General features: G+C 44.6%; 8 protein-coding genes across 8 annotated transcripts; 3 read left to right on the forward strand and 5 right to left on the reverse strand.

Moving 5' to 3' along the window:
* Positions 1 to 342: 342 nt before the first annotated feature.
* VFPPC_09252 (biotin protein ligase) lies at positions 343 to 1,409 on the reverse strand (the record flags this gene model as incomplete). The annotated part of the gene is made up of 3 exons (XM_018287819.1): positions 343 to 563; positions 637 to 1,080; positions 1,151 to 1,409. 3 exons carry the CDS (start codon positions 1,407 to 1,409, stop codon positions 343 to 345), a joined length of 924 nt encoding a protein of 307 aa, XP_018139110.1.
* A 3,431-nt stretch (positions 1,410 to 4,840) lies between these two features.
* VFPPC_09250 (acetyltransferase) lies at positions 4,841 to 5,433 on the reverse strand (the record flags this gene model as incomplete). The annotated part of the gene is made up of 2 exons (XM_018287818.1): positions 4,841 to 5,334; positions 5,394 to 5,433. The coding sequence occupies 2 exons, from the start codon at positions 5,431 to 5,433 to the stop codon at positions 4,841 to 4,843; spliced, it is 534 nt and encodes a 177-aa protein (XP_018139109.1).
* Positions 5,434 to 6,202: 769 nt separating this feature from the next.
* Positions 6,203 to 7,152, reverse strand: VFPPC_16508 (methyltransferase domain-containing protein; the record flags this gene model as incomplete). Its single annotated transcript, XM_018294261.1, has 3 exons — positions 6,203 to 6,273; positions 6,326 to 7,040; positions 7,090 to 7,152. 3 exons carry the CDS (start codon positions 7,150 to 7,152, stop codon positions 6,203 to 6,205), a joined length of 849 nt encoding a protein of 282 aa, XP_018139108.1.
* A 544-nt stretch (positions 7,153 to 7,696) lies between these two features.
* On the reverse strand, positions 7,697 to 9,411 carry VFPPC_09249 (membrane protein; the record flags this gene model as incomplete). Its single annotated transcript, XM_018287817.1, has 4 exons — positions 7,697 to 7,991; positions 8,043 to 8,674; positions 8,730 to 9,044; positions 9,118 to 9,411. The coding sequence occupies 4 exons, from the start codon at positions 9,409 to 9,411 to the stop codon at positions 7,697 to 7,699; spliced, it is 1,536 nt and encodes a 511-aa protein (XP_018139107.1).
* A 2,402-nt stretch (positions 9,412 to 11,813) lies between these two features.
* VFPPC_18151 (hypothetical protein) lies at positions 11,814 to 12,038 on the forward strand (the record flags this gene model as incomplete). The annotated part of the gene is made up of 1 exon (XM_022429806.1): positions 11,814 to 12,038. The coding sequence occupies one exon, from the start codon at positions 11,814 to 11,816 to the stop codon at positions 12,036 to 12,038; it is 225 nt and encodes a 74-aa protein (XP_022285218.1).
* A 344-nt stretch (positions 12,039 to 12,382) lies between these two features.
* Positions 12,383 to 14,603, forward strand: VFPPC_09248 (glucose dehydrogenase; the record flags this gene model as incomplete). The annotated part of the gene is made up of 4 exons (XM_022428649.1): positions 12,383 to 12,524; positions 12,571 to 12,723; positions 12,810 to 14,081; positions 14,161 to 14,603. 4 exons carry the CDS (start codon positions 12,383 to 12,385, stop codon positions 14,601 to 14,603), a joined length of 2,010 nt encoding a protein of 669 aa, XP_022284132.1.
* A 698-nt stretch (positions 14,604 to 15,301) lies between these two features.
* On the reverse strand, positions 15,302 to 15,889 carry VFPPC_09247 (hypothetical protein; the record flags this gene model as incomplete). Its single annotated transcript, XM_018287815.1, has 2 exons — positions 15,302 to 15,724; positions 15,797 to 15,889. 2 exons carry the CDS (start codon positions 15,887 to 15,889, stop codon positions 15,302 to 15,304), a joined length of 516 nt encoding a protein of 171 aa, XP_018139105.1.
* A 585-nt stretch (positions 15,890 to 16,474) lies between these two features.
* On the forward strand, positions 16,475 to 18,499 carry VFPPC_09246 (heterokaryon incompatibility Het-C; the record flags this gene model as incomplete). Its single annotated transcript, XM_018287814.2, has 1 exon — positions 16,475 to 18,499. One exon carries the CDS (start codon positions 16,475 to 16,477, stop codon positions 18,497 to 18,499), a length of 2,025 nt encoding a protein of 674 aa, XP_018139104.2.
* Between the last annotated feature and the right edge of the window lie 5,635 nt (positions 18,500 to 24,134).

The following is a 24,134-nucleotide window of genomic DNA, read 5'->3' on the forward strand; positions in this document are numbered from 1 at the left end:
TCTGCAAAGCCATTAGAATTGAATAAAAACGTGCAACATTTTTAAGTGTTGCTGCTTGTATGTCAGAAGAGTAAGCAAACCACAACGTCAAACAGGCAATTAGACGATCTTGGTAGTGGTGTAACAACTGCCCAAAAATCTAGCTCCTCGTTAATCTAACAATCGCAATTTCATCGTCTCGTTGGAGACTATTTGCTATCAGCAACTACGAAGTAACTTCCAAGTAGTGATAAGACAGTCAATTTTAAGTATTAAAGTTCTATATCGTTTTTCGTATTTGCCTCTTAAATTTGCCCTACATTACTCTAGTACAGACCTCGGCATCCGTAGTCACCGACCTCGTTAAATCCAAAAAATGGCCAATCCCAAAGCAAACCAACCAAGTAGGCATGGCAGGGCCAGCCTCCCTTGTTGTTGTCCACCTGGGTTTGCCGCACTCTCTTCTGACGTTTTATTTGACGTGGTATTTGTGCCCGTCCTTCCCATGGCTGCGGTAACAAAGTCATAACCGATATCAATGGTCGAATTCAAGCCGTCAGGGTTGCTTAGATCATAGGATCGATCTGAAGACGACAAGAGTCCACGCACATTAGCCTGTTGCCTTGTTTCGATTCAAGTAAGAGGTCCCCTACTTACACCAGCTTTTCGTTGCCTCTGGGTGTGCCCCGACCAGGGCAACCCACCCTTTACCAAGCGGCGTCAAGGAGGCTGCTACGTCTCCGTTCTGCGAGTATCGGCCCAACACACTGCTATTACCACCGGAGAGGCCAGTAATAGCGGCACCATCCTGGAAGTATACCCATCGATTTACCGCTGTTTCGCCTTTGCTGTAATTGCCGATAGAGGATCGAAATGTCCAGTCTATTTGGATGATGGTGTCTCTCGTGTTCGTCACCTGCGCATTGTCCTGTTTTCTCTCCGAGACGGCATTGGCGCCTTCAGGGAGCAGCCCTAGCCCGGGCGTACTGCCAGCTAGAAAAGCTCCCAAGCAAAATCCCAAGTAGCGACCTCCCTGCTTTGTAATGAAGTCGCGAAGCTCCGTTTGGTGATCCTGTAACTCTGCCCAAGCCGAATTAAGGTCTGTGTTCGTCTCAACCTTAGCAGAGTTCTGTCGTCAATAGCACAAATGGTACAGCGGGCCGCAACGTACCTGGACCCCCTGGCTGCGCATACACATCTACACCTTTTAAGCTATCACTGCTAATATTGGTATCCTCGTTTGGGCCGACATATGTGACTGTGAATTTCTGAGGTGAATTTTCGAGAAGCTGGGCTACTGCTTCGGCGCATCCCTTACATGCCGCAGGGCCACGGTAGACCAGTGCCCGAGGTTGCGCTGCATTGGCTATAAAGCCGTTTGAGGTTGTCGAAACGACAGCCCAGGCTGTGAGCAACCTGTGAAACCGCATGGTAATGGTTGCTTGACGTGGAGATTTGCTTCGGTTTGCTCCCTTTGCATAGCAGAATTAGATAGTTTGCAGTGGATTTTTCCTTGCGAGATTGGTAATTCCACCAATTCTGCCAGAAACTGGGCTGCCAAAGTAAATTGCTTGGCTCGTGCGTATGGTTGAGCTTTTCGCACTCTCTTTTAGGTGATCTAAAGCCAATTGTTAGTTTAAAAGGTGTTCCCTGCATACTGTCTGCTGAACATGGTCTAGCCTTGCTTGCCCAGGCCGTGAAACGAACCCAAAATCTTTATCAGCCTGCGAAATCAGATTGAGTGCTTGAGTCGCTGTTCCGCAAGGTCTTGACTGGCATAAATCTGGCGAATCTGGCAAAGAAGAAAACAGCTACGTGTGTATGCTGCCTGCGGTAAGAGAACAGAGACAAATTCGAGTTGGAATTTGGTGGCTAATCCGGCCTTATCAAATGTAAGAAGAAAAGCGAAAACAGCGAGGGTAGATTAAATCTGACATCAGCCGAAGCTCTATAAATAAGCGCGCGATGTGACTGAAAGCCCAAGCTCAGTATCTAACTATAATAATTATTAAGTATGAAAAGCAACGGCTGAAAAGGCCGCGCGTTCAGCTGAAGAGCAGAGTGGACAACTTACATATCAATGTTATACTGGCTCGGCACACGAGAGCCGTCCGTGCCAGCTGTGTTTATGCTTCCACTAGCTCCGGCAGAGTGATAATTTTTTAGCTCCTTAACCAGGGATTGGGTGGTCCCATATGATTTTAGTCGAGGGATTCATGGTTCCGACCGACCAACCGACTGATCTAGGCTCTTCCCGTTGTCCCCGCCCACGCTCCAGGGATAGATCTAGGTGAGGTTTTGACAGCAAAGACGGGTATCACAAGATACTTAGTGCCATAAGAGTCTTTTATTCAGGCCAAAACATGTTGTTTACCGTATCGCACAACTCCTAAAATATCCCACATTCCACAAGCAGAGCACAACCCTGCCAGCTTACGCGCCTCACTGACATGTCGGGCGCCCGCTCCAAGAAGCGACGCGATAAAATGCGTAACTGGCTTTCCCAGAATTGTATGAGGGCGCATGGCAGCTGCAAGCCCCTTTTAACTAGCCGGTCTGGCATTGGGAGAAGCTGAATGGCGCCAACAGGTGTATTGCACGCGTCATCAAAAACAGGACAAAGTGGCTGGCCCAAGCGACCAATTGAATCAATTGATGCCCTTCAGAATTGGCGAGATTGATATCCAAAATCCTAAGATACAATTTTTTCCCAGCTATTACCATGGCGCCACTGACAATGTAAAGAGTCGCAAACCCCTATGGTCTGTCGAACTACTGTAGGTCTGGTAAAATACTACGTAGAACCAGAATTTGGCTTTTGAGAACATTGAAGGCGTGGATTCCTTTTTTGCCAGACCGGGACGGGGATTGAGCCATTCGTACTACAAACACACATTAAAGGACAGTTACACTAACTTCGAAGACTTATAATGTACGGGCAATATTTGGTTGGGTAGACTTTATTGTGTGCTGCAGTACTAGGGTAAGCTGGTGATAAGTTCCACAACCAGACGACTGGTATAATAGCCGGACCAGTCATCAATTCATCTTAGCTCCATGTCAGCCGGAATATTCCCTGCGTTGGAAGCAAAGAATTAGGCGGGGTATTCTCGTTCCGCGTTAAGGTCAGCACGGCACTTAAGGCATGAAAATTACCTACCACCCACAATCATAATTGGAGTGCAACCTGCCCTTTGTCCTGCGCCCTTTGCCCCTTCAGACTGTGCAAAGCACGATATATCCAACGTTGGAGCATTCTCAACTCCTTGACTGACAGCATGCGGTTTTTCCATATCCACGCGACACTTGCGGCACTGCTAATGCTGCCATGGGGAAATTTGGCGACCTCTCCAATAGAGCACCGCAGTGCTAAGGAGATAGTCAAGAAGCTTCAACTTGTACCCAATGTCGAGAAGGGCTACTACATACAGACATTTGAGGACCCAGTTTCAACCAACAATCGCTCCGTGAGCACTCTTATTTACTACCTTCTTGAAGGATCTGCTGGGCATTCACGCTGGCACCGTCTTGATGCCACAGAGGTGTGGCACTTTTATGCCGGCGCACCCCTCACACTTTCATTATCCCTTGATGACGGCGCCCCAATCGCAAAGCACACTCTTGGTTCGGACATATTTAACAAACAAGCGCCACAAGTTGTTATTCCAAGGGGTACGTGGCAAAGCGCGCAGTCCTTGGGTTCCTGGACCTTGGTGGGCACTACAGGTAAGATGCGACAACACCCAGCCTTTCTGCCGCTTTTGTAGGAGGTCGATGTGGCTAACGAGACCTTCTTTGCTGTAATTAGTTGCACCGGGTTTCGTAACAAGTGGGTTCGAGCTTGCGCCACCTGGTTGGGAGCCTAAGGGGTGTTCGTAAATTGGCAGTCTTCAGAGATGTCTCCCAGTCCGTGGGCTGGTATATGAGAAGGGGTTTAGTCCATTAGATTGAGCCCTCAGGCTCTTGCCGAGTTAGGCTCGGACTTCACAATGTGAAGTAGCCCAACGGGATACCGTTATTCCATTCATATTCGTAAAGCGCCCAAGGCTCGCCTTTGTAAAGGCGCCTCGGTCGCAACTACCTTTGCATTGTTCGTCAAATATAGCACAATCTTTTGCAACGGGACTGAGTTGTAGCATTACCCCTGAATACAAGCTTACACAATTACTGCTTGTATGTACAAGCAACGTAACGTACGCTGGTCAAGCCATGTTTAGTGATCAATTAAAGTCTAGTTCTCTGGAACTATAAGTTGACGGTCAGTTAAGGCAGGATGAATCCTGTGATACGAGGCTTTCGAAACACCTAGAAACACATTCTTCGATTGGAAAATCCTTGGATTCTTGGACACTCACTATATGATGAGACGGACCCGCGCATTTGATGATTATCCTGTCTCATATGTAATGCAGTACCACAATATTTGTCAATCACAGACTCGCATATCGAAGGGGGGTAGCTGTGAATGTGAATTCCCTATTTCCTCCAAGCTACCCAAGCCTTGTGCCCAATGTTGGTCGCAATAAAGAAATTTCACACCAACTGTACCCCTTTTTCTAAGGGGAAAGGGACAACCACGAAGGCAAGAAACTGAAGTTACATGAAGCTAAAAGCATGCAGGCTATTTCGTTAAATATTACCGCTGCTCCAAGGATGTCTGCCCGTCTTTCAATGGTGGGGAAAGCATGAGTGACTGTAGAATTACCAGTCGTTTATTAGAGGTGCAAGGCGTATAAAACGAAAGATTTCCTACTCGACTGCATATCTAGGTGTAGTGTGCAAGCAGTTTTTGCTACTGCTTTATTCAAGCTCTGTTTTCTTCTTGAACGCGACCATGCTTACTGATTTACTCAATACCTGACTAATCGTTGGTGAGTGTCCTTCGTGCGAGGTCCGCCATGGTCTGCTCATCAACCTTGAGAGCCACCCAGTTTTCCATTGTCTTGGCCCCAACCTTCTCATAGAAGCGCAAAGCCCGTTGATTATCCCGTAAGCAGAGCCAATCCAGTTTGATGCAGCCCGTGTCTTGTGCTTTCTGAGCGATTGTTTCTATTAGCAATTTAGCGTAACCATGGGACCGATACTCGGGGACCACATAGAGCTCCTCTAGGCATATTCCGGGCGCAGCTGCCCATGTCGAGTAGTTGTGGTAGTAAATCGCAAGGCCAGATGGTTTATTTTCCGGAGAATAAATTATGAGTGGCCAACCAAACTTTGGTGAAGTCGTTGGTGTGACTGTTTCTTCATCTTCAAAATGGAGAGTCGCCAACAGGCGAGACTCAGTCGCTGCAATCTCCGTGTTGGGGCTCTGGTCGACAGACCCTGCCTTGATGAATGAGAGAATGGTAGCCACGTCTGGTCTACGTTGTCAGTAGCACATATTGACAAAATAACGGCGCGGATATGCAGCTCACCTTCTTTACGAGCCAATCGGATATGCGGTTCCCTCGTCATGGCTTGGGTCGGTCTGGGACCTGCACAAACAATCTGGTTTCGGTTGGTGAAGATTGTGCTGCCAAGGGTGCGTTTACGTTGACGTCCGACACTTAGATGATTAGTTGTCGTTGCAGCGATTATGGAATACTCGTTCAAGCTGTCTTATTTCTTTTCCGGCAAGTGAAAGTGCTGTAAGTGATGTTCTAAGCGGAGGTGTCAAGGAGTCAATGCTATAGGTCTCCGGTGCAATATGAGCCATCCTACGAGACTTTAATGCCAACTACTTGCGAGGCACGCCCTTGCTTTGGCAAGTTAATCAATATGTCAAGCGACTTAGTAAGCCAATTAACCAAATTATGAGTCCAAGGGGAATAAGTGGTCTGGTCCGAACTCGGACTTGGTGGGGTTGGGTTACGAACAGCTTGAAGTGAACTTGTTTTTTTTTTGTCAACTTGTCTTGGTGATTTTAGCTCCAGTCCCAGCAAGTTTCACAAGCTACAGGCAACTTGTGGCAGAGCCTTGTACGTATTTCTTGCACTAACAGGTCTGATTTGGACTAATGGAAGCGCAAAAAGTGTAGCGCGCCAAAGGTGTAGCGTCCGTATTGATGAAGCGTCCCTGTAAATTGCGTTGTAGAAACCCAAGTTCCAGGATTCCAAGACAAAACGATTCATCATCGCCTTACCTATTATACAGGTAGGTAAAATTTTAACTTGTAGGTTGACACCGTTTTTAATTGGCTGAAAATAGATCTATAGCCTATTGTGCAATACAATTACTTGTTAGGCTATTCCTTGATAGCCTGAAGCGTGTATGAATGAGGTAATCGCCACGGTTGATCCCTTAGAGTGTATTCACCTAGACACCGTGTTAGGCTTTACTCTAACAGACAACGGTAGGGATAGCTTACCTCTGTGATCTGACACCATTTGAGCTGGAATGGCAGGCCATGGGACGCTTTGATGTTCGACAAATCCTGAAATCCGCATCTTGTAATATAAAAGCGCCTCTATTATCTCGCCAAGGCCGTGGTTGAATTCCGCGCTTGCTGTGGCCTTGAACTTGTGCCCTCCTGTCTCGACATAGGTGCCATCTTCGTGGAATATCATCGGCTCGTCGCGCTCAAAATATGGTAGGTTAATAACTAGCCCGTTCTCTGACGTCTCATCTAGTGCCCATAGAACAGGGTGCGCTTCTCGTATGAATAAGCGACCTCCAGGTTTTAACAATCCCGCAACCACTCTCGCCCAATCATGGACACTTGGTATCCAACATAGGGCGCCAATACCCGTGTAAACAAGGTCAAAAGAGCCTGGGTTTAACACTTTAAGGCTATCGTACACTGATGCCTCAACAAATGTTACCCTCTCCCCTCCAGTGCTAGTCGTTGCCGATGCTAGCTTGCGAGCCTCCGCGAGAGACGCGGGAGAGAAGTCCAACCCTGTCACAGAGCTGGCACCTAGCCTGCTCAGACTAAGTGTGTCAGTACCAATGTGGCACTGCAAATGAACACAATTAAGGCCAGTAATACTACCAAGGAGTGGTCTGTCAAACTCTACTACATTGCTGATGTAGGTTTGACTTGTCAGAAAGTCCTTAACCTTGTAGTCTTGAGACTCGGCATGCTTTACAGCGTTAGAAGCAGGCAGCCTAATGTTGCAGTAGTAAACTTACAATGGCGGCTCGCTCGTCCCATTTCGCTTTATTTATTTTCTCATACATCCCGTATTTTGACATTTTTCCCTGGAGGATTATCGCGTGTAAGAGTAAACTGTATAATGTCAAGTGAAAGAACACTTTGAGGTCTTGTCTTCCAACTGCGTTTTAATACAGTGGTATTTAAATGCGCTATGCCTAATTGAGCTCGCCGTCTGGGTCTCCTCAGCTTGAGGCAGGCTAGCCACTAGCCGTGCTCAAAGGCCAAGGTTTCACGACATATGGTATGACTGTTTGCCGAGATACTGCAAGTAGGATGGCAAATGTGTCACAACAACGTTCAAAGCCTTCTACACAAATAACAGCCTAGGTTGGCGAACTTTTACCTCGCAACGTTTTCGAACAAGAAGCAAATAGAGGCGCACAGTGTAAGAGACCAGCTTCAAGAACAAAGGTGAAGAAATAGGCTTGTATAGAACAAAAACTACGGCCTCCTCTACATTACAAAAGAGTACAACTTGTAATGGCCTTGAGATCCCAATCCCGTTTGCTAAATAATGCGACAACCTCGACAAGAATCTCGGGGAGATTTTCCATCTGGTGACTGACAGCACACGTGAAATTCTCAAACAACCGCTTTTTCGGGGTGGCCGGCAGGCAGAACATCCTCAACAGTCTCGTCTGTGTCCTTGAGATCGTCCTCAACATCAACATGGTCGGGAATCTTGAGGAAAATAGCTGGCGCAGCAATAATGAGAGACGCTCCAAGAAGGACCCAGTTGCTAATGAATTCTTTCATGAATGAAAGCTTGCGAGCATCCAAATTGTTCATGACAGCAGCACCAACGGACTGAATACCCTTGTAGAAGCCGACATAGTTGGCCAGACGACGGCCGGAGTTGGAGAGAGCACCCATGTACCTGGTATTGCATTAGCCCGTTAAGGTGATAACACAAAGGCGAGAAACTTACCAGTAAATGCATGCTTGCCAGACAGCATCATAGAAGCCATAGAAGATATACAAGAACATGGGACCGACATATCCAGGTGAAGTCCAGTCAGTAGGCTCGTAGTCTGGGTGCAATTCCGTGTTGACGGACTCACGGGTGTAGTCCTTCTGGTAGGCATAACCGCCGCCCCACAGTGCAAAGGTGAAAACGAATAGAACAACCCAGGTGACCTTGGCCCGAACGGATCGGCGCACACCTTGGACATCGACAAGGACACCGGTAATCCAAGCAGCAATAATCTGAGCAAGATAGTAGAGAAGGCCGTTTAATGCCTTAGTGCGGGTAGAGAATCGCGCTCCGTTTACGCCGTTCTGCTGGTAGACATAGAACCAGTTGGAGGTGAAGAACATGGGAAATAGGAGAACAACAAAGGGTTCAAAGCGAAGGGTTTCCCAGAGACCAAGCAACTCACTCTGCCAGCTAGGATTTTTCTTGAGAATAACACGGCTGCCATCCTTTCGAACAATATCACCAGCGTTGCAAAGCAGAAGAGCAAGCACAGCACCGCAGAACATGAGAACGATGAAACCGATGTAAGTGCCATCAGTAACTGTCTTGTTGCCCTTTACATTAATGTTCTCGCCAAGGGGAATCTAGTGAGACGGTCTTAGTCGTGCTTCATCGCTGAAGAATCTTCTGAAGACTTACCAAACTGCCAATGACGGCACCCATGTTGAAAATACCCCAGAACCAGGCGAAGTAATGGCCCTTTTCATGCTCATGTGGGTAAGAGATCATGATGGTACCTTGTGCAGTCCAAAGAAGACCGGCGCAGATACCGAGAAAAACTCCAGCAAAAAGGTTGAAGCCAGCTACGTCGGCGTGGACGGAGGCAAGCAAACTAGCGGCGTAGACACAGTATCCAATGCCTCCGAATGCGAGGGTATATTTGACACCAAGCTTGTTGATAAAGGTACCACCAAAGAAACCAAAAACTGCAAATGCACTGTAGAGCGCGGTGTTCTAGTGATTCCGGCCAACATTAGATGACATCAAAAACAAAGTTGTTTTACGAATGCGTCTAGGTTAGGCTTACCATGTTATCGGCCAGTGTTGCATCGGTTTTACCACCGCCACCCATACCACCAAGAGCATTGAACATGCCAGGGCAGAGGAAACAGACAAATGACACCATGACGAGTTGAGTCTGAGGCGAGGCATACCAGGGCAAGTTGATACCAAAGATTCGGGCCCGCTTGTACTTCCATCCAGCTGGGAGATTCAAATCGGCGTCTCTGTCAGCGCCGGCGGCGTCATAGTCGGCCACATGGTCGGCAGGCGGCTCGTTGGCCGGCACAGTTGTGTCGGTTGGATTCTTGTCTGTAGACATTGTTGTCGATGCCGTCCTGGCTGGGCGTACCAAATGAGAGGACTTTGAGGCCACTACTACAGACTGAACTCTGAAGTGTAGATCAATCCATCAAGGAAAGCACAGACCTGGGGGGAAGCAGAGCTCTTAAGAAGCATTGAGACAGACAGACCAGACCCTTGCCAGGGGTGAAGGTTGATCTATCCTGACGTGGTTGTAGCGCCGGCACCAATGCCCTCCAAAATCACACCAAAAGCTGACAACTAGTTGAAATGGCACCGGAGCTTTTGTAGCACCACGTGAGCTGACAAGCTCGATAACGTTGCCCTCAGCTTGGAATTGGTGAGCCAACAGACATGGAGCTCCCCGGGACGGGCTGAGACTGGTTGATGCGAAGCCGGTGGGGGCTAACATTTGGACTGTTTTGGAGCCATTCCAAAGGCGTGCCAGATCGCTCTTGTGGCCATTTGGAACCCTTCGAAAACTCTTTTTGCTACCCTCCCCCGCTCCTGACCCTGGCTCCCCGCCTCTAGATCCTTGTTCTTTGCACCTGGGATGGTTACATTCCACCGAAGGTTGCTCACGAGGCAGGTTACACCGGTGCAGAACACCGATAATAACTTGTGGTCTGGACAGTCCTGTTGGCTCGTGTTTGATGGTGGCGGCCGTGACGGGAAGACAAGTGCGCCAATAACAGGTAACCCATTGTTGGTTGTGGTGCCTTTCCGCATCTCCAACCTTGGATGTTCTTCTCATCTGGGTTGTGGTGGTATTGAAGAGACATGGGAAACAGTCAATATGAGGGTGGTTTGCAGACCTCCATGCCGTCCATGGCGCATAACGATCGCAGCAGGCCAAGCAAAGACGTTGTATCCACCTTGCCAGGATCCCGTCTGTGAATGTGTGGTACCAGTGGAATCGTCCAAACTCCCAAGACTTTTGACAGCCGTTTCACGAAGAGATTTTGTGGAGGTGCGATCGTGTTCGAAGTCTTGGTGTCTTGGTGTCTTGGTATGGCGCTCTCCGCCAAGCTTGCCCAGGTTGATGAACCCCAAGACGAGAGAGGACAACATAGTAAACCCCAGGGTGATCACGGCAAGAACCGACACTCCAAAACAATTGGTCTCGTTATCTCCAGTCTTTGTTTCCAGCTGTGGCGCTTTCGCTTGGCGCCCAAACGCGACGTCTTCATCGGAAACTTTCACGCATCTTGGCGAGCCAAGCCCAGTCTCCATTCATTCCCGCCGTGGACCTGGTGGCTTTCTGATGTCTCTAGCGTTCTGGTGCGGGTTGGTTACAGATTCTTGGGGAAAGCCTCACGAAATCTAATTCCAGACTATTGGCGGCTGCGACGAAATATCTGCAACAACAGTGCCCAGAATCAACCACCCTCACCTATCAAGGACTTCAACCATTTGCTCACAGCGCGTTGCATGGAGACGGGTCAATCGCGATGTAACTAAACCAACCGGGTCTCGGCCCAGATAAGGCTACTGTGAGCCAACGACAACATGCAGGGTATCACACCTACGTGTATTTGGGCAGTTCCAAGTCGTCCCAGACCGTGCAAGCCTCAATCGCGTGTTGTCCAGCCGAGATTTGGTGAGCCAGCCCGATCTCACGTGGATGTTCCTACCATCTCTTCTTCTCCTTCCTTTTCTTCTGGTTCTTGTGGCTGTTTTCCTGTCCAGCTCCGTTTCCCGTCAATAATGGGGCTGGACGGCCCCGTGTCTTGGTCGCATCGCGAAGACACCCTGACCTGGCTTGTGGTGCAATTTTGACAAGGCTCATGTGCTACCTGATTCACACCTTGATCCTTAAAATTATCATTGGTCCCACTTCTGTCCACCAGACACCGTTTCGGCTAGTTGCGACCTGAATGGGCCGGTTGCACCACCTGTCTTATGGCCCGCGATGGTTACATGCAATTTTCTAAGCAATGCCTAATCCGTTTATCGTGCAAGAGCGTATCGAGTATGCGTGAAATCACAGAACTTGGTCCCATGACACTGAGCCGCCTGCGCCCTCTACGATCATATAAGATTTCGCAGCCAACGATAATGACCCTTGCAACTGCGGAACACTCTGGGTGCCCTCTTCAAACCAACACTCACTGGCTTGCGACGCCTCATTTCCAAATAATTGATCTTCAACACCCAAAGGGCGTCTCATTGCCTTCTCATCATCTAACCATGCCTATTGAACAACATTCGGGAGTCACTTTGCTAGTCTACTGCTAACTCAGGTCTTTATTAATTATGCATAGGTGTCAACCCCATCGGACGCATGCCCAATCTGCCTCGCGAGTCCTAATGGTTGCTTTCACACATCAATCTGTAATGTCAACCAAACCAAACCCGTCAACATCGCGTAAACGTAAGTTCGAGCGGATTGACGAAACCAAACCCAGCACATAATAAGTAATGGCAAACATGGCCAATGCAGCTGGCTGTCCCTCTCCAGATGATGTTGTTGTATTGGTCCTTCGCCGCCAATCACGCTGGATGAAGCCGGCGCCCATTGGACAACTAGAGTTCCAGGACGGGATGGGATTGAGGAGTGACCAAAAGAGCATGCACCCAAGAGCAGTCTGGTCTTTTTCGACGTACCACGAAGACAACGCTCACTCTTCACTCGTTGGAAAATAGTATGCACACTGCAACTTTTCATCCCGTCCTTTCATTTGCAGCTGACGAAGTCACAGCCTTTTTCTCCACGAAGTCTCGAAACTCAGAAATTTTGTTTGCCTTGGAAATACCCAATGTCGGACAGTTGCAGTTAATCCGCTCTCCGTTTGTGGAATGATGCACGTGACAGCTGTTTTCGGCCATGGTTATCGACATATCCCAACACAACAGCCGGTTAGATGCTATTTAACCAACTACAATTCATCGTGTTATTATCGGCTTCTCAAAATACATCACTTCGTAATCTTGAAATAAATTTGTGACGTACTGCGTACATGCACAGTTCTTGCGGCCCCATTTGTATCATGAGAATGCCTCGGGATCAAACACCAAGGCTGACCATCTCGTGCGGGGGTGGATCGAATGTCTGGTCAGGGGAACTCCACCCTCGGCAAGTGTGGGGAATTGCTCGGGGAGCTTTCGATCGTATAAAGAGTCAAAGACCGTGCTTCTGAAGTAGACTGGTATCACCTTTGTGCGCGTTTCAGCAGAGATTCTTACCGAGTTTTGCTGAGCAAAACCATATACTTCGGTGATATGGGTCGACGTCACGCGAATCCGCTGCACAATCCATTGCACTATGCTGCAGCTCAATTGAAATCAGGCCCTCCCGTCACCGCCGCCGCAGCCGAGAGAGCTCTCCCAAGCTATGACTATGGTACGTCCAATGCAAACGCTCAGGATTGGGGTTGAGTCGGGTCATCAAGAGCCTTGCGTCCTGACGCCATATAGTGATTGTCGGAGCTGGCGCCGCTGGTTGCGTCCTTGCAAGCAAGCTTTCAGAAGATGAAGGCGCGTCTGTGCTAGTTCTTGAGGCTGGCGGAGATAACACCAAGGTGTTGGAGACCAAAATCCCGCTCATGTTTTCGAAGCTGTTCCACAGCGACCATGACTGGGACTACTATACCGTAGAACAGCCAGCTGTAGCCTCTCGTCGGATGTACTGGCCTCGAGGCCGAATCATCGGTGGGTCTTCTTCAATGAATGCCATGATGTATCATCACTGCTCGGCTTCCGATTTTGATGAGTGGGTTTCGGTTCATGGCTGCACGGGTTGGGGATATGAAGATCTCGCGCCACACCTGCGATGCATGGAGAAGTTCACGCCGAACTCAGCTCGCCCAGCCATCGAGGCGGCGAACCGTGGAAACGCCGGCCAGTGGCAGACAGGTTACTCTTGGTTGTCGCAGATTGTCGAGGATGGCTTCCTGCCGGCGTGCGATGATGTTGGCATCCCTCCAAATAGCGATATCAATACTGCTACTGGCAGTCTTGGAGTGACAAGATTCCAAACCTTTATTGACAGCAAGGGCCAACGTTCTTCGCTTGCCACGGCGTTCCTCCCCCCAAAGGTTATGAACCGGCCTAATTTGTATGTCGCTTGCGGCGCTTATGTTACCAAAGTCTTGTTTGACCGAATCAACAACAAGAAACCAACAGCCATCGGCGTTGAGTTTCAGACAACCCAAGGTGGTGAGCGATATCAGGTTCATGCCAAAAAGGAAGTAATTCTCTCCGCCGGAGCCGTCAACACTCCCCAGACGCTTCTCTTGAGTGGCATCGGGCCAGAGCAAGAATTGAAAAAGCATTCAATTGCTCCGGTGATTACGAACGATAACGTGGGAAAGCAGCTAAAGGACCACCTTTGCAGCAATGGTGTCCTTTGCAAGGCCAAGACAGGTTCGACTCTTGACTATCTCGCAAGCGATGTCAAGGCCATACCAGCCCTGGTGCAATGGCTACTGTTTGGAACTGGGCCACTGACCAGTAACGTTGGCGAGGCCGCAGCATTTGTCCGAACTTTTGACCACAAGTTTCCAGGATCGGCTGGTGTAATCCCCAAAAACTACACTTCTGGTGACCAAGCCCCAGACCTGGAGATCATTGGTGCGCCGATTGCTTTCATCCATCATGGAGAGGAACGACCTTTAGACGATGCCAATGTCTTTAGTCTCGCTCCAATCGGCCTACGGCCACAGAGCAGTGGTACAATTAGTCTCAAGAGCGTAGATGTCTTTGATCACCGTGAGTAATGGTTTTGCCAACGGTTGCAGTAGTGCTTTACTGACCAGCTCGAAAATAGCCATCATTGATCCAAGGTATCTCACCGACGACGACGACAATGACAGAAAAGTCTTGCTAGCTGGGCTTCGACTTTGTCTCAAGATAATGCGCAGTCCCGCGTTCCAGAAGTATTTGGACCCTGTCCCAACCAATGATGACACGTCTTCATATTGGTGGCCGTATTCTTGCAGTGATGTTGATGCGATCACCGATGAGCAACTTAGTCGCTATCTGGTTGAGCGGGCCTTTACTCTGTACCATCCGGTCGGTTCTGCTCGAATGGGTCAGACATCATCAAATAGTGTTGTTGACCTTGAGTGTCTTGTGCACGGAGTTGACGGGTTACGAATTGTTGATGCTAGCATCTTCCCAGAGCAGATCAGTGGTCATCCTACCGCACCCATTGCCGCGATCGCGCACAAGGCAAGTGAGATGATTAGAAGAAGTCATTCCGTTGTTTAGTGTGTGGTACAAAAATGACTGGCAACCTTCTCTCAGCTTCTTATTTATTCGTCTCGAGGAGTGATTCGGAGAAGAACCGGCACGGTTGCATGTTGGAGCAGATGTGCCACCACAATCCGTAGTTAATAATTAACAGTCAGTTTCTGGTAGAAGTCAATTCAAATCAAACATCTGAGAACATTTGTAATCTCACAGACCGTCTCAGTAAATGAATAAGTCGAACCAAGCCTCCGCGGTGTGCAGATGGCCGCCACTACTGACAGGGATTCCACGGAAGTCCACGGAAGTGACACTCCGTAGGCACAGTCGAGTCGTTTTACGGGCAAACGGAACCTGATTGATATTAGTTTCATGCAACCAAAAGGCATATTACTGTCCATCTACTCGCACGACGTTACTAGTGAGCATTACGGTCTCGGTTTTGTAGTGTTGTTTCTTGCAACCGTCGCCCAAAACACGATGTTCTTTGCCGAGAGCCAATCTGGTGCTGACAAGCACCAGCCTTAACCACCATGAATGTACTTATCTGCGTGATATCAAATGACGTACAGTACGATCAATGAGCTATTTGCATGGCCGTCACGATGTTGATAATTTGATGAACTTTGCATTCTAGTAATTGAACAAGAATTCCTAGACTAACTGCCTCTGCTCTCCATAGTATATTGATACAAGACGAGGAATGTGTGACGGGACGCTTATTTTCGTTCACTAGCAACTGTTTCTGCCGATACCGGCTCCCTATTCTCTGCAACAGGGTATTCCGTCGATGCTTTACCACGATTCTCGTGGCCGATGTCTAGCTTCCGAGAGCCTACAGAATCTTCCAAGGTAGACCCGGAGGGTTTCTCGCCGCCCTCCTTTTTCCTCTTGCCGCCATGTAACTCTTGGCTAGTCATACCTTGTCCTGGGTGCCCATAGCCCTGATGGACGTCTGCTGATGTTGCTCCTGGCATCGTATTGTCGGCTGGGATACTCGCGTTGTGTCCAAGGCCTGCAATGGACACATCTTCAGTCGGCTGCGGATTGTATGTAGACTCTGATGGTGCAGATCCTGGGGGAAAGGTTTGGGCGTGAAACTCGGGAATGTTGTCATTGCCGGTTTTAACACCAGGGGCGTGCTACATTCCGACCATGTGTGAGTAAATCTGCCCGTGAGTTTAGAAATCATGAAGAACTGAAGTGCGACTTACGCCTTTAGTAGTCAACGGCTCGGCTGGCGGTACTCGGCTTCGAAATTCACCCTGCGCGGATGTCATGGCATCAGGATTCCTAGACGCAGACATGGTTTCGGCTTGGGGTTGTGAAATTGCACGCAGCAAGTTGTTGATTAATGGGCTTTTCACGTTGGTACAAAAACAAAAGATCGGTAAAGTTTTCGTGTTTTCGTGCCACGTGTATGATAGGAAATCGTGCCGACATCTTATATATATGAACCTTTTGCTGTAAAGTGACTCCCAAGTCAGCCATGTACGTCATCCCAGCCAAGTAGCCATATTGTTATGGCTGGAAATCTATGATAGTACTGTGATGTCAAGGACGGAAAAGTTGTCGATGTATTGTGGGTAATCAATATCTAGATGGACATCGATGCATCTCAGCGTGTAATTTTGCGGAGCAGCATGTGGCCCGTGTGGTAAGTTGAAGCGGATGCAGTCCATGTCAATTTACAGACCTTGCTACCGCCCCACGTGCCAAAGCTTGAGAGGACAGGACATGGAGCTTTTCTTCCGGCCGAATCTCTTCCTGGTTCCCGACAGAATGACGCACCGTATGCATCCATTTCCTTCCCGCCAGGTTGGGTACACTGGTCTTACCGAACACTCGTCGAGATTCGACGCCGCCTTTGCTGACTGGGTGGCGAGATGGCAATGTCGGATAAGTTCGTGTGTTTTCTGCTTTTATTCCTCGCTGCCGCAAGTACTGCCTCTGCGTTTGGAGCCGGTGAGGTACCGGATGGCAGTCCGTTCAAGGAGTACGTGTGGCGCCATGGTGACATTGTTGAGGTCCTTCGCTTCTTGCCTGTCAGCTTCATAACTCACGAGTGTTTTACACAGCTTCAGAGACGCCAAATTTATTTTGGTAATTGGCTTCGAGACTTCTCCCAGGTGGTCGATACTACATGCCTCGAAAATGTGCCAGAGCCAATACTACGAGCTATTGTCTCCGTCTTGGCCATGCTGGAGTTTGGCTTTGCGACGGACGAATTTGAAGTTACCAGAGAGCGCCTCGGCTGTTATACTCATGTTGAGCACATTGATAACCCCCGTGGATACGACAACAATGCTAGGTCCGTCGACGACCGTTTGAGGGGGCCCGTCAACCCGAGAGAGCTAGAGTTCGACCCGAAGACGGGCATGAAGAACTATATTGCTCATTCTGGGCACGGCTGGGATACCTCAGCGGACTATGTTCGACGCCAACTCAAGAAATGCATTGACATGGGCCGCAAGGGTCGAGAGGGAGACCACAACGCTCGAAAGGAAGCATTTATTCACCTCGGCGCTGCCCTCCATACGCTGGAAGACTTTGCTGCGCACAGCAACTTTATCGAACTGTGCTTTCATGAAATGGGCGAGACGGACGTTTTTGCATTTGTCGGCGATATGTGCAAGGTGCGAATTCCATCACGTCTTAGGAGGGGTCGACATGTATCGCCGCTCGTAACAGGCACTTTTGGCATGCTGGACATTTTTCACAGTTTGCTTGGGGAAGCAGATGACATGGCGATACTACAGTCGAAAGGCTCGCTTGGAGAACTGGAGGATAACCTGGACTATGGCGCCATGGCCTTTGATCAGTTGTTTCAAGCGATCAAGACAGGCATTTCAACCTTGCAAAATTTTTCCGCCGAAAATACAGCCGTTATGGAGCAATTAGAGGCAGTAAATATGATCTTCCGAAGCGCCAAAAATAGTCCTTCGCCTACGCCAGAACCTTGTGCCGAACAGGAAGATGGTTTCATGGATGCAAGTGTCCTGTGGCAAGCTATTGAACCGATCTTCTTTATTCATGATCGGATGAAAAAATGGCTGAGAGAAAATGGGGAAGCAAAAGGCTTCTCATCTGCGAATAATACAGGGTCGCAGATGAGCGACTATACCAATAAATTTGTCTTCCAATTTCTTGGAGTCGTTATCCAGTCTTCCATCAAAGAGCTGCGGAATGCACTGAAAGCCGCCAAGGTCAAGGTCGACGAAGAGGCAGCGCAATCCTGCTCGGCTGAAATATACGAGGACGGATCTACAGCGTCAGACCCGAGCCACTCCGACCTGTCCAAGGACCATTTTAGCAACGTGTTGAATCCCCCAGCGGGATTAATTGCCACCGTTACAACTAATTGGACGACGCAACAGGTTGTCAAATGTTGGGATAACCCAACGGCCAACGAAGATAAAGCGATTAACGACATTCTGTCAATTCTTCACCACCCCGCCTTCCCAAAGAAGAAGTCGAAAATCCAAGACTACATGTTTAAAGTTGTGCAGAACTGGTGGCATGACACCCCCAAGGAAGAACAAGAGGTTATCCTAGCGAGGCTCAGCCGAGAGAGCGTTAGAGTAAGGGGACATGAGGACCATAAATTGACAATGGAAGACGTCAAAGGAAAACGAACAGGGCCGGGTCAATTTCCTGGCTGCACATGCGATGTCCGTCCACCCAGGACTCGAGAATCCTTCCCCCTGAAATGGGCAATCAATGAGGCAGTTACTGACATTTCGTGGGCTCTCGGCACGATGTCGAAATGCGTAACTGTCCCTGGCGGCCATCTTGTCAATGTTGCTCAAGTGATTAGCGGGCTAGTGGTAAACACAGCTCGTGCTACAGGTATTGCATCTCGATCTATTATAAAGGGGGCACGGGATGTAGCTGCACAATGGTGGCCGTTTAGTTAAGACTTTATATTATAGCTAGTTAAACATGCATTTTAGAGCATAGTTTAGCTTGCAGCGTAAATAGCAAAGCATAAGAAGTGCTGTAGGTGTGTAGCTAGATATAAGAACGGTGCTTGCCTTGTATAAAATAGCAAAGAGCTACAAACGTTCTAATCTAATAGGGGCTAGAGTGCTACCTATAGAGACCCAAGCAAGGTTAAACTAATTATAGCATATGCTTGTACAGCTAAGTGCTATTCTATGCGGTAAGTACTTTAGATTCTACACCTATAGCTATATCTTCCTTCTTATCTATAAGTCTATAGGCTATCTATCTATTATATATATTATAGCGCTCTTTATTATGTTTATAGCCCGCCCTATTATAGCAGCTATCTATAACTATATCTAGAATCTTCCGCTAGCACTATTAACTACTAATATACTTATCTATATTAGAAAACTATCTGCCTTTCTAGTAGCTAGTAGAAGCTAGGCCTAACTCCTTAAGAGTCTTATTTAGCTCTAGACTATTTCTAGGCAACCTAGCAGCTTAACTATCTTTACGCCTAGCTAAGTTATAGTTATTATTGCGTTAGCAAATAATAATTGCCTTACTTAGCAACCTATCTCTACCTGCTCTACTACTTTCTTATCTATAGTCTTTAAGTTTTTACAGCTAGCTAATATAAAAAATAACGCAAATATTACTTATATTAATGCTAAGCCCTAGCGCATTTAAGGCTATTATAACTTGCTGTAACACCTAGCTATATTCTAGGCCTTACCCCTTTATCTAGTTCTCTAGCAGCTATAGCTTCTTAGAGATAGTCCTAACGTTATAATAGTATAAGAAATAGCCTAGCCTAGCAGCTAGCCTCTTAGCTATATTAATTATGCCGCAGTATATAGCTATCTTTACTAGCTCTATATACTACTTAATTTTCCGCTCTATAAGTTCTACTAGGGCTATCTTAAGACTATCTTCCCTTACTTAGCCTAGTGCATTATATACTAGCAAAGGTAAGTCTAGTTCTAGAACTTAGTACCTTATATTTTTACGTGTAGTTTTAGACTAGAACTTTATAACTACTCTCTTATTAATATTTTGTTAGCCCAAAACAAACACACCTAAGAGCTTAGAGTGACCCGCGAAATACCGCACTTACACGCAGCTTGTTAGCAATTTAGTCTAGATTATTACTTCCTTTTAGTCTAAATAGTTAGAATCCTTCTAATTGCCTAGATTAAATAATATTTAATCTTTAATTGCTTTAGTCTTCTTAGAAGACTTTAGCAGTATTATTTGGTGGTGTACCTCTGTAAGGTATAGCCTGTAGCAAAGAAAGGTGCTCTTAGTTAACAAGGGATTTAGTAAACAAGCGTTAAATGCATTAAGTAAATAGCTCTAGTTAAGAAAATCGCGGTTAAGTCTATTAATTCGAAAAATTGTCTGGCTAAGGGGGGAAAAAACCTCCCTTTTATCTGTGTGCTAGCTACAAGATCAAATAAAAACGCTAAGTCCCTTTTTCCTATCCCCTTATTAGGCCCCAAGTGTGAGCAATTCCGCCCACATAATATATATAAGATAAAAAAACTTAGCCTTATCTTAAGAAGGTAGAGTTATAGTAAGATATACTATCTAAATGATATATAGGGTAAGGTTACCTAGTGTCTATAGTATTAGCTAGAAATATAGTACTTATTAATAATAATCCTATTAAGCTAGTATAATGCTATAAGCCTTATTAATAACCTAGTAAAAGTCTTGCTAAAAGCTACCTTAGAAGTTATAAAAATAATAGCAGCTATATTATAGGGTTGCTAACTAGTCTAAATAATACTTAGTATACTACTTTCCTTACACCTGCTCTGTAAATTATCCTATAGAGAGGTAAGCAGCATAACTATAATAGTAGTACCTCTAAGTGCACAGCTAGCTAGTAGTATAAAATAGAGGCTCTTCCTAGCGCCTATTCCTATAATAATAACTATAGGGTTAGTACTACGCATAATAGCCTAAATAGCCTGCTTCTAAACACCTTAAAACTATATATTAGCCCCTATTAGTTCTTTAAGCTATACTTAGATATTAATATATGCTAAATATTTCTATTACTTAAGGCTAATTTTCTTACTTGCTATAGTCTATTTATCCTAGAAGCTATCTTAGGCTAGAGCAGTCTTATACTTATTCTTATACTTATTCTTATAACTTATTTCTTAATTCTCTTATCTATAGAGGTTAGAGTTAAAGCTAGTTCTAAGATACTACCTAGGTATAGCTAGTATAATTTGCCTCTATATACTTATACCCAGAGCATTGCCAAAAAATACAATACAAAATGTATTTTTGTATTGTATTTGTATTGTATTGTATTTAAATACAATACAAAATACAATACATAGGATCTTAGATGTATTGTATTTAAATACAATACAATACAAAATACAATACATAGGCTAGGCAAAAAATACATTGTATTGTATTTAAATACATTGTATTTTTGTATTTATAGGCAGTTACTATTAATAGTAATTTCTTAAGGTTCTAAGTTTAATTTCCATGTAATGCAAAAATATAGCCTAATTTAAAGTAGGTTTTTAGAAGCTAATTATAGCTAATATAGCTATTTCTAGCCCTATTACTAATTTATTAGCTATTTTTTAGCTACTATTATAGCTAAATAGAATTTCTAGGGATTTTTTTAGTATTTCTTTTTTCTAATTAAAATACAATGTATTTTTGTATTATATTTTTGTATTGTATTGTATTTAATACAATACAAAATACAATACAATACATAGAGTAGGTAAAAAATACAAATACAATACAATACAAAATAAATATAATACAAAATATAAGCAACCCCCAAAAAATACAATAAATACAATACAAGCAATGCTCTGCTTATACCTACCTTAACCTTTATTAGCCTTTCTATTTCCTACTTTACTAGCTGCTATATTAGGTCTAGTATTACCTTATTAACTATCTATAGCGCTTTTTACTCTAGCGCTTTACTAGTTACTATAGCTAAGCTAAAGGTATTACCTACTAGTATTTACTTTTAGTTCTATTAGTTCTAGCTTTACTACTATTACTATTACTATCTACCTTATGTAACGGGCTGAGCCCGATGGTGGCTCGGCTTGCACTCTCGCCTTTGTCCCTAGCCTTGTTGTTAGTAACCCCCAGCAATAAGCGAGATTAGCAGAAGCAAGCTCATAAGGCTATAAGAGCTTTGCAAGCTCTTTCCTTCTTGCTCTTCTTTTCCTTTTCTCCTTAGCTTTAGATACTTATTCTAGTTATTCTAGCTAGTTATTAATATACTTGCTTAGACTATTACATTATCTAAAGCTCCTTTCTACTAAGAAAGCTTAATTGCTTAATACTAATTAAATAAGAACACAAAATTACAGGATAAAGACATTTAGTATAAAGGCCTTATATTACGTAATAGGATAAAATATCCTATAAGAAGATAATATCATAGGATAAAGACGTCTAGTATAAAGACCTTGCTTTATATAATAGGATAAGATATCCTATAAGAAGAAAATCTATAATAGAGATAAATAGCTAAAAGGGGGGATCTCCTAGCTAGACCTCTTAACTCTTAATGCAGATAATAATATAATTATCTAAATAAGCTATAGTAACTTAGCAGGCTTTCTAATAAACTATTAAGACTTTATAAACTAAATAACAGTCTAATTGCGCTAAAAGGAATAATAATTATAAAGAGATAAGAGCTTAAATACACGCGCTATAGTTTGCTCTAGTAACCTCTCTTAAGAATATTACTAACCTAGTGCCTTAAAGGGCAAACTCTATACCACCTATACTTAATATTATATTGCTGCTAAATATTATTTCTTACAAATAAGCCTAAAATAGCATAATAGCCTAATAGAAATTATTCCTACCTAACCCACTAAAGTTTAATAGCACTAGGAAGACCTTCTATTCTTAGTACCTAGAAATACGCGCTAAACTAATAGCAGATTACTTAACCTTTTGCAATAAGTAAGAAGTATTCTTATATATCTATGCCTAACTAGAAGGTACTACTTAGAGTATATCTATAGCTTACTTTAAGCAAGGTAGCCTAGATAGCTTCTAATTGCTAGACTGCTTTCTAGACTACCTTAACTGCTATTATAGCAACCCTAATACTAAGAGATAAGCACTTAACTAATTATAAGCCTTATAATAGCGCCTAGAAGAAAGCTTTATAACCTTTTTCCTAAAATTTAAAAAAGAATTAGCAGATAGTAGAGGGGGCAGTTAGGAAGATACAGTATAAATTAACTATCTTAAAGAAGCACTTAACTATACGCTTTATAATAGACTAATTAGTATTACTATAATACTAACTACCTTTAATAAATATGCAAAACTACTTCTTACTATTAGCTCTTGCTTAGACAGCTAGAACTACTACCTATAAAACCGCTACTAAAAGCTAACAGGTTTACAGAAGGGTATAGTATTGCCCCTAAAGCAAGGCAGGAAATTAGCCTATAGTAAAGACATAGACTAAATAGACTGGGAAATAACTAAGGCTAGTAGGGCTCTTAGTAAGAAGTTACCATAAAGAGATATAAACCTCTTAGAAATTTAGTGTTTTAACTGCTAAGAGTATAATTACTATACTAATAGCTATACTAACCTAATAAGAACCTATGCCTAAGGCCTAAAATAATTAAGACTAAAGACTAAAGTCTTATAAGAAAGAACTACTAGAAACCTAAATAGTAACTAAGAGAGCTAGTATAAAGAGACTATAAGTAAGAAATTAGAAAAAGAGTAGCTTCTAGTAAAAGATATAACTAGAAGCAGATAATAGCTAAAGAAGATTAGAAAGAGTAGGAATATTAGATAGATAGTAGGCCTTTTTATATTAATATAGAACTTAATAGGAAATACTATATAATTGCCCTTATTAACTATAGATGCCTAAACTATAGTATAATTAGAGAGGCTCTTATCTAAAAACTCTAGCTACTACGCATTGCTATTCCTCCCTAAACACTTAAATAGGTAATAGGACTTATCCCTAGAGCAATCTAATATATTTTATATATAGATATTAATATTAATAGCTACTAGAAGAGCTATACTTTCTTCTATATTATGCTAGGCTAGAAGGAAGATATAATATTAGGAAGAACCTAGATAAACTAAGAAGATATTATAATTTACCCTATAAAAGGCCTACTCTATATAGGCTTAGATAGCTTATAGGTCTAGAAGAGGCACCCTAAGAAAAAGAGAAAGTATAAGCTTTAAGGTATAATAGTATCTATCTTTATTAGCCTTATATAATAAGCCTAATAATAAAAACTAGAAGATAAGAAAGATAGGCTATAGGTTTTTGCTGTAAGTCTTTAAGACATTAAGATAGCTCTTACCCTAAAGAAATAAATAGACCCTTATAAGAAGCTTCCTAAGTATTATTATAAATTCCTCCCTATCTTTAATAGAGAAAAAGCAGACTAGCTACTACTAAATTAGCCTAGGATTAACTACTAAATCCCCTTATAGATTAATAAGAAGGGGAAAGAGAAAGAACTACTATTTAGGCCTCTATATAGGATATTAAGAGAAGAACTTATTATTCTTTGCTAAACCCTTACTAAGCTTCTAGAT

Source organism: Pochonia chlamydosporia, chromosome 7, assembly GCF_001653235.2.
Source record: "Pochonia chlamydosporia 170 chromosome 7, whole genome shotgun sequence".
NCBI classification, from domain to species: Eukaryota; Fungi; Ascomycota; class Sordariomycetes; order Hypocreales; family Clavicipitaceae; genus Pochonia; species Pochonia chlamydosporia.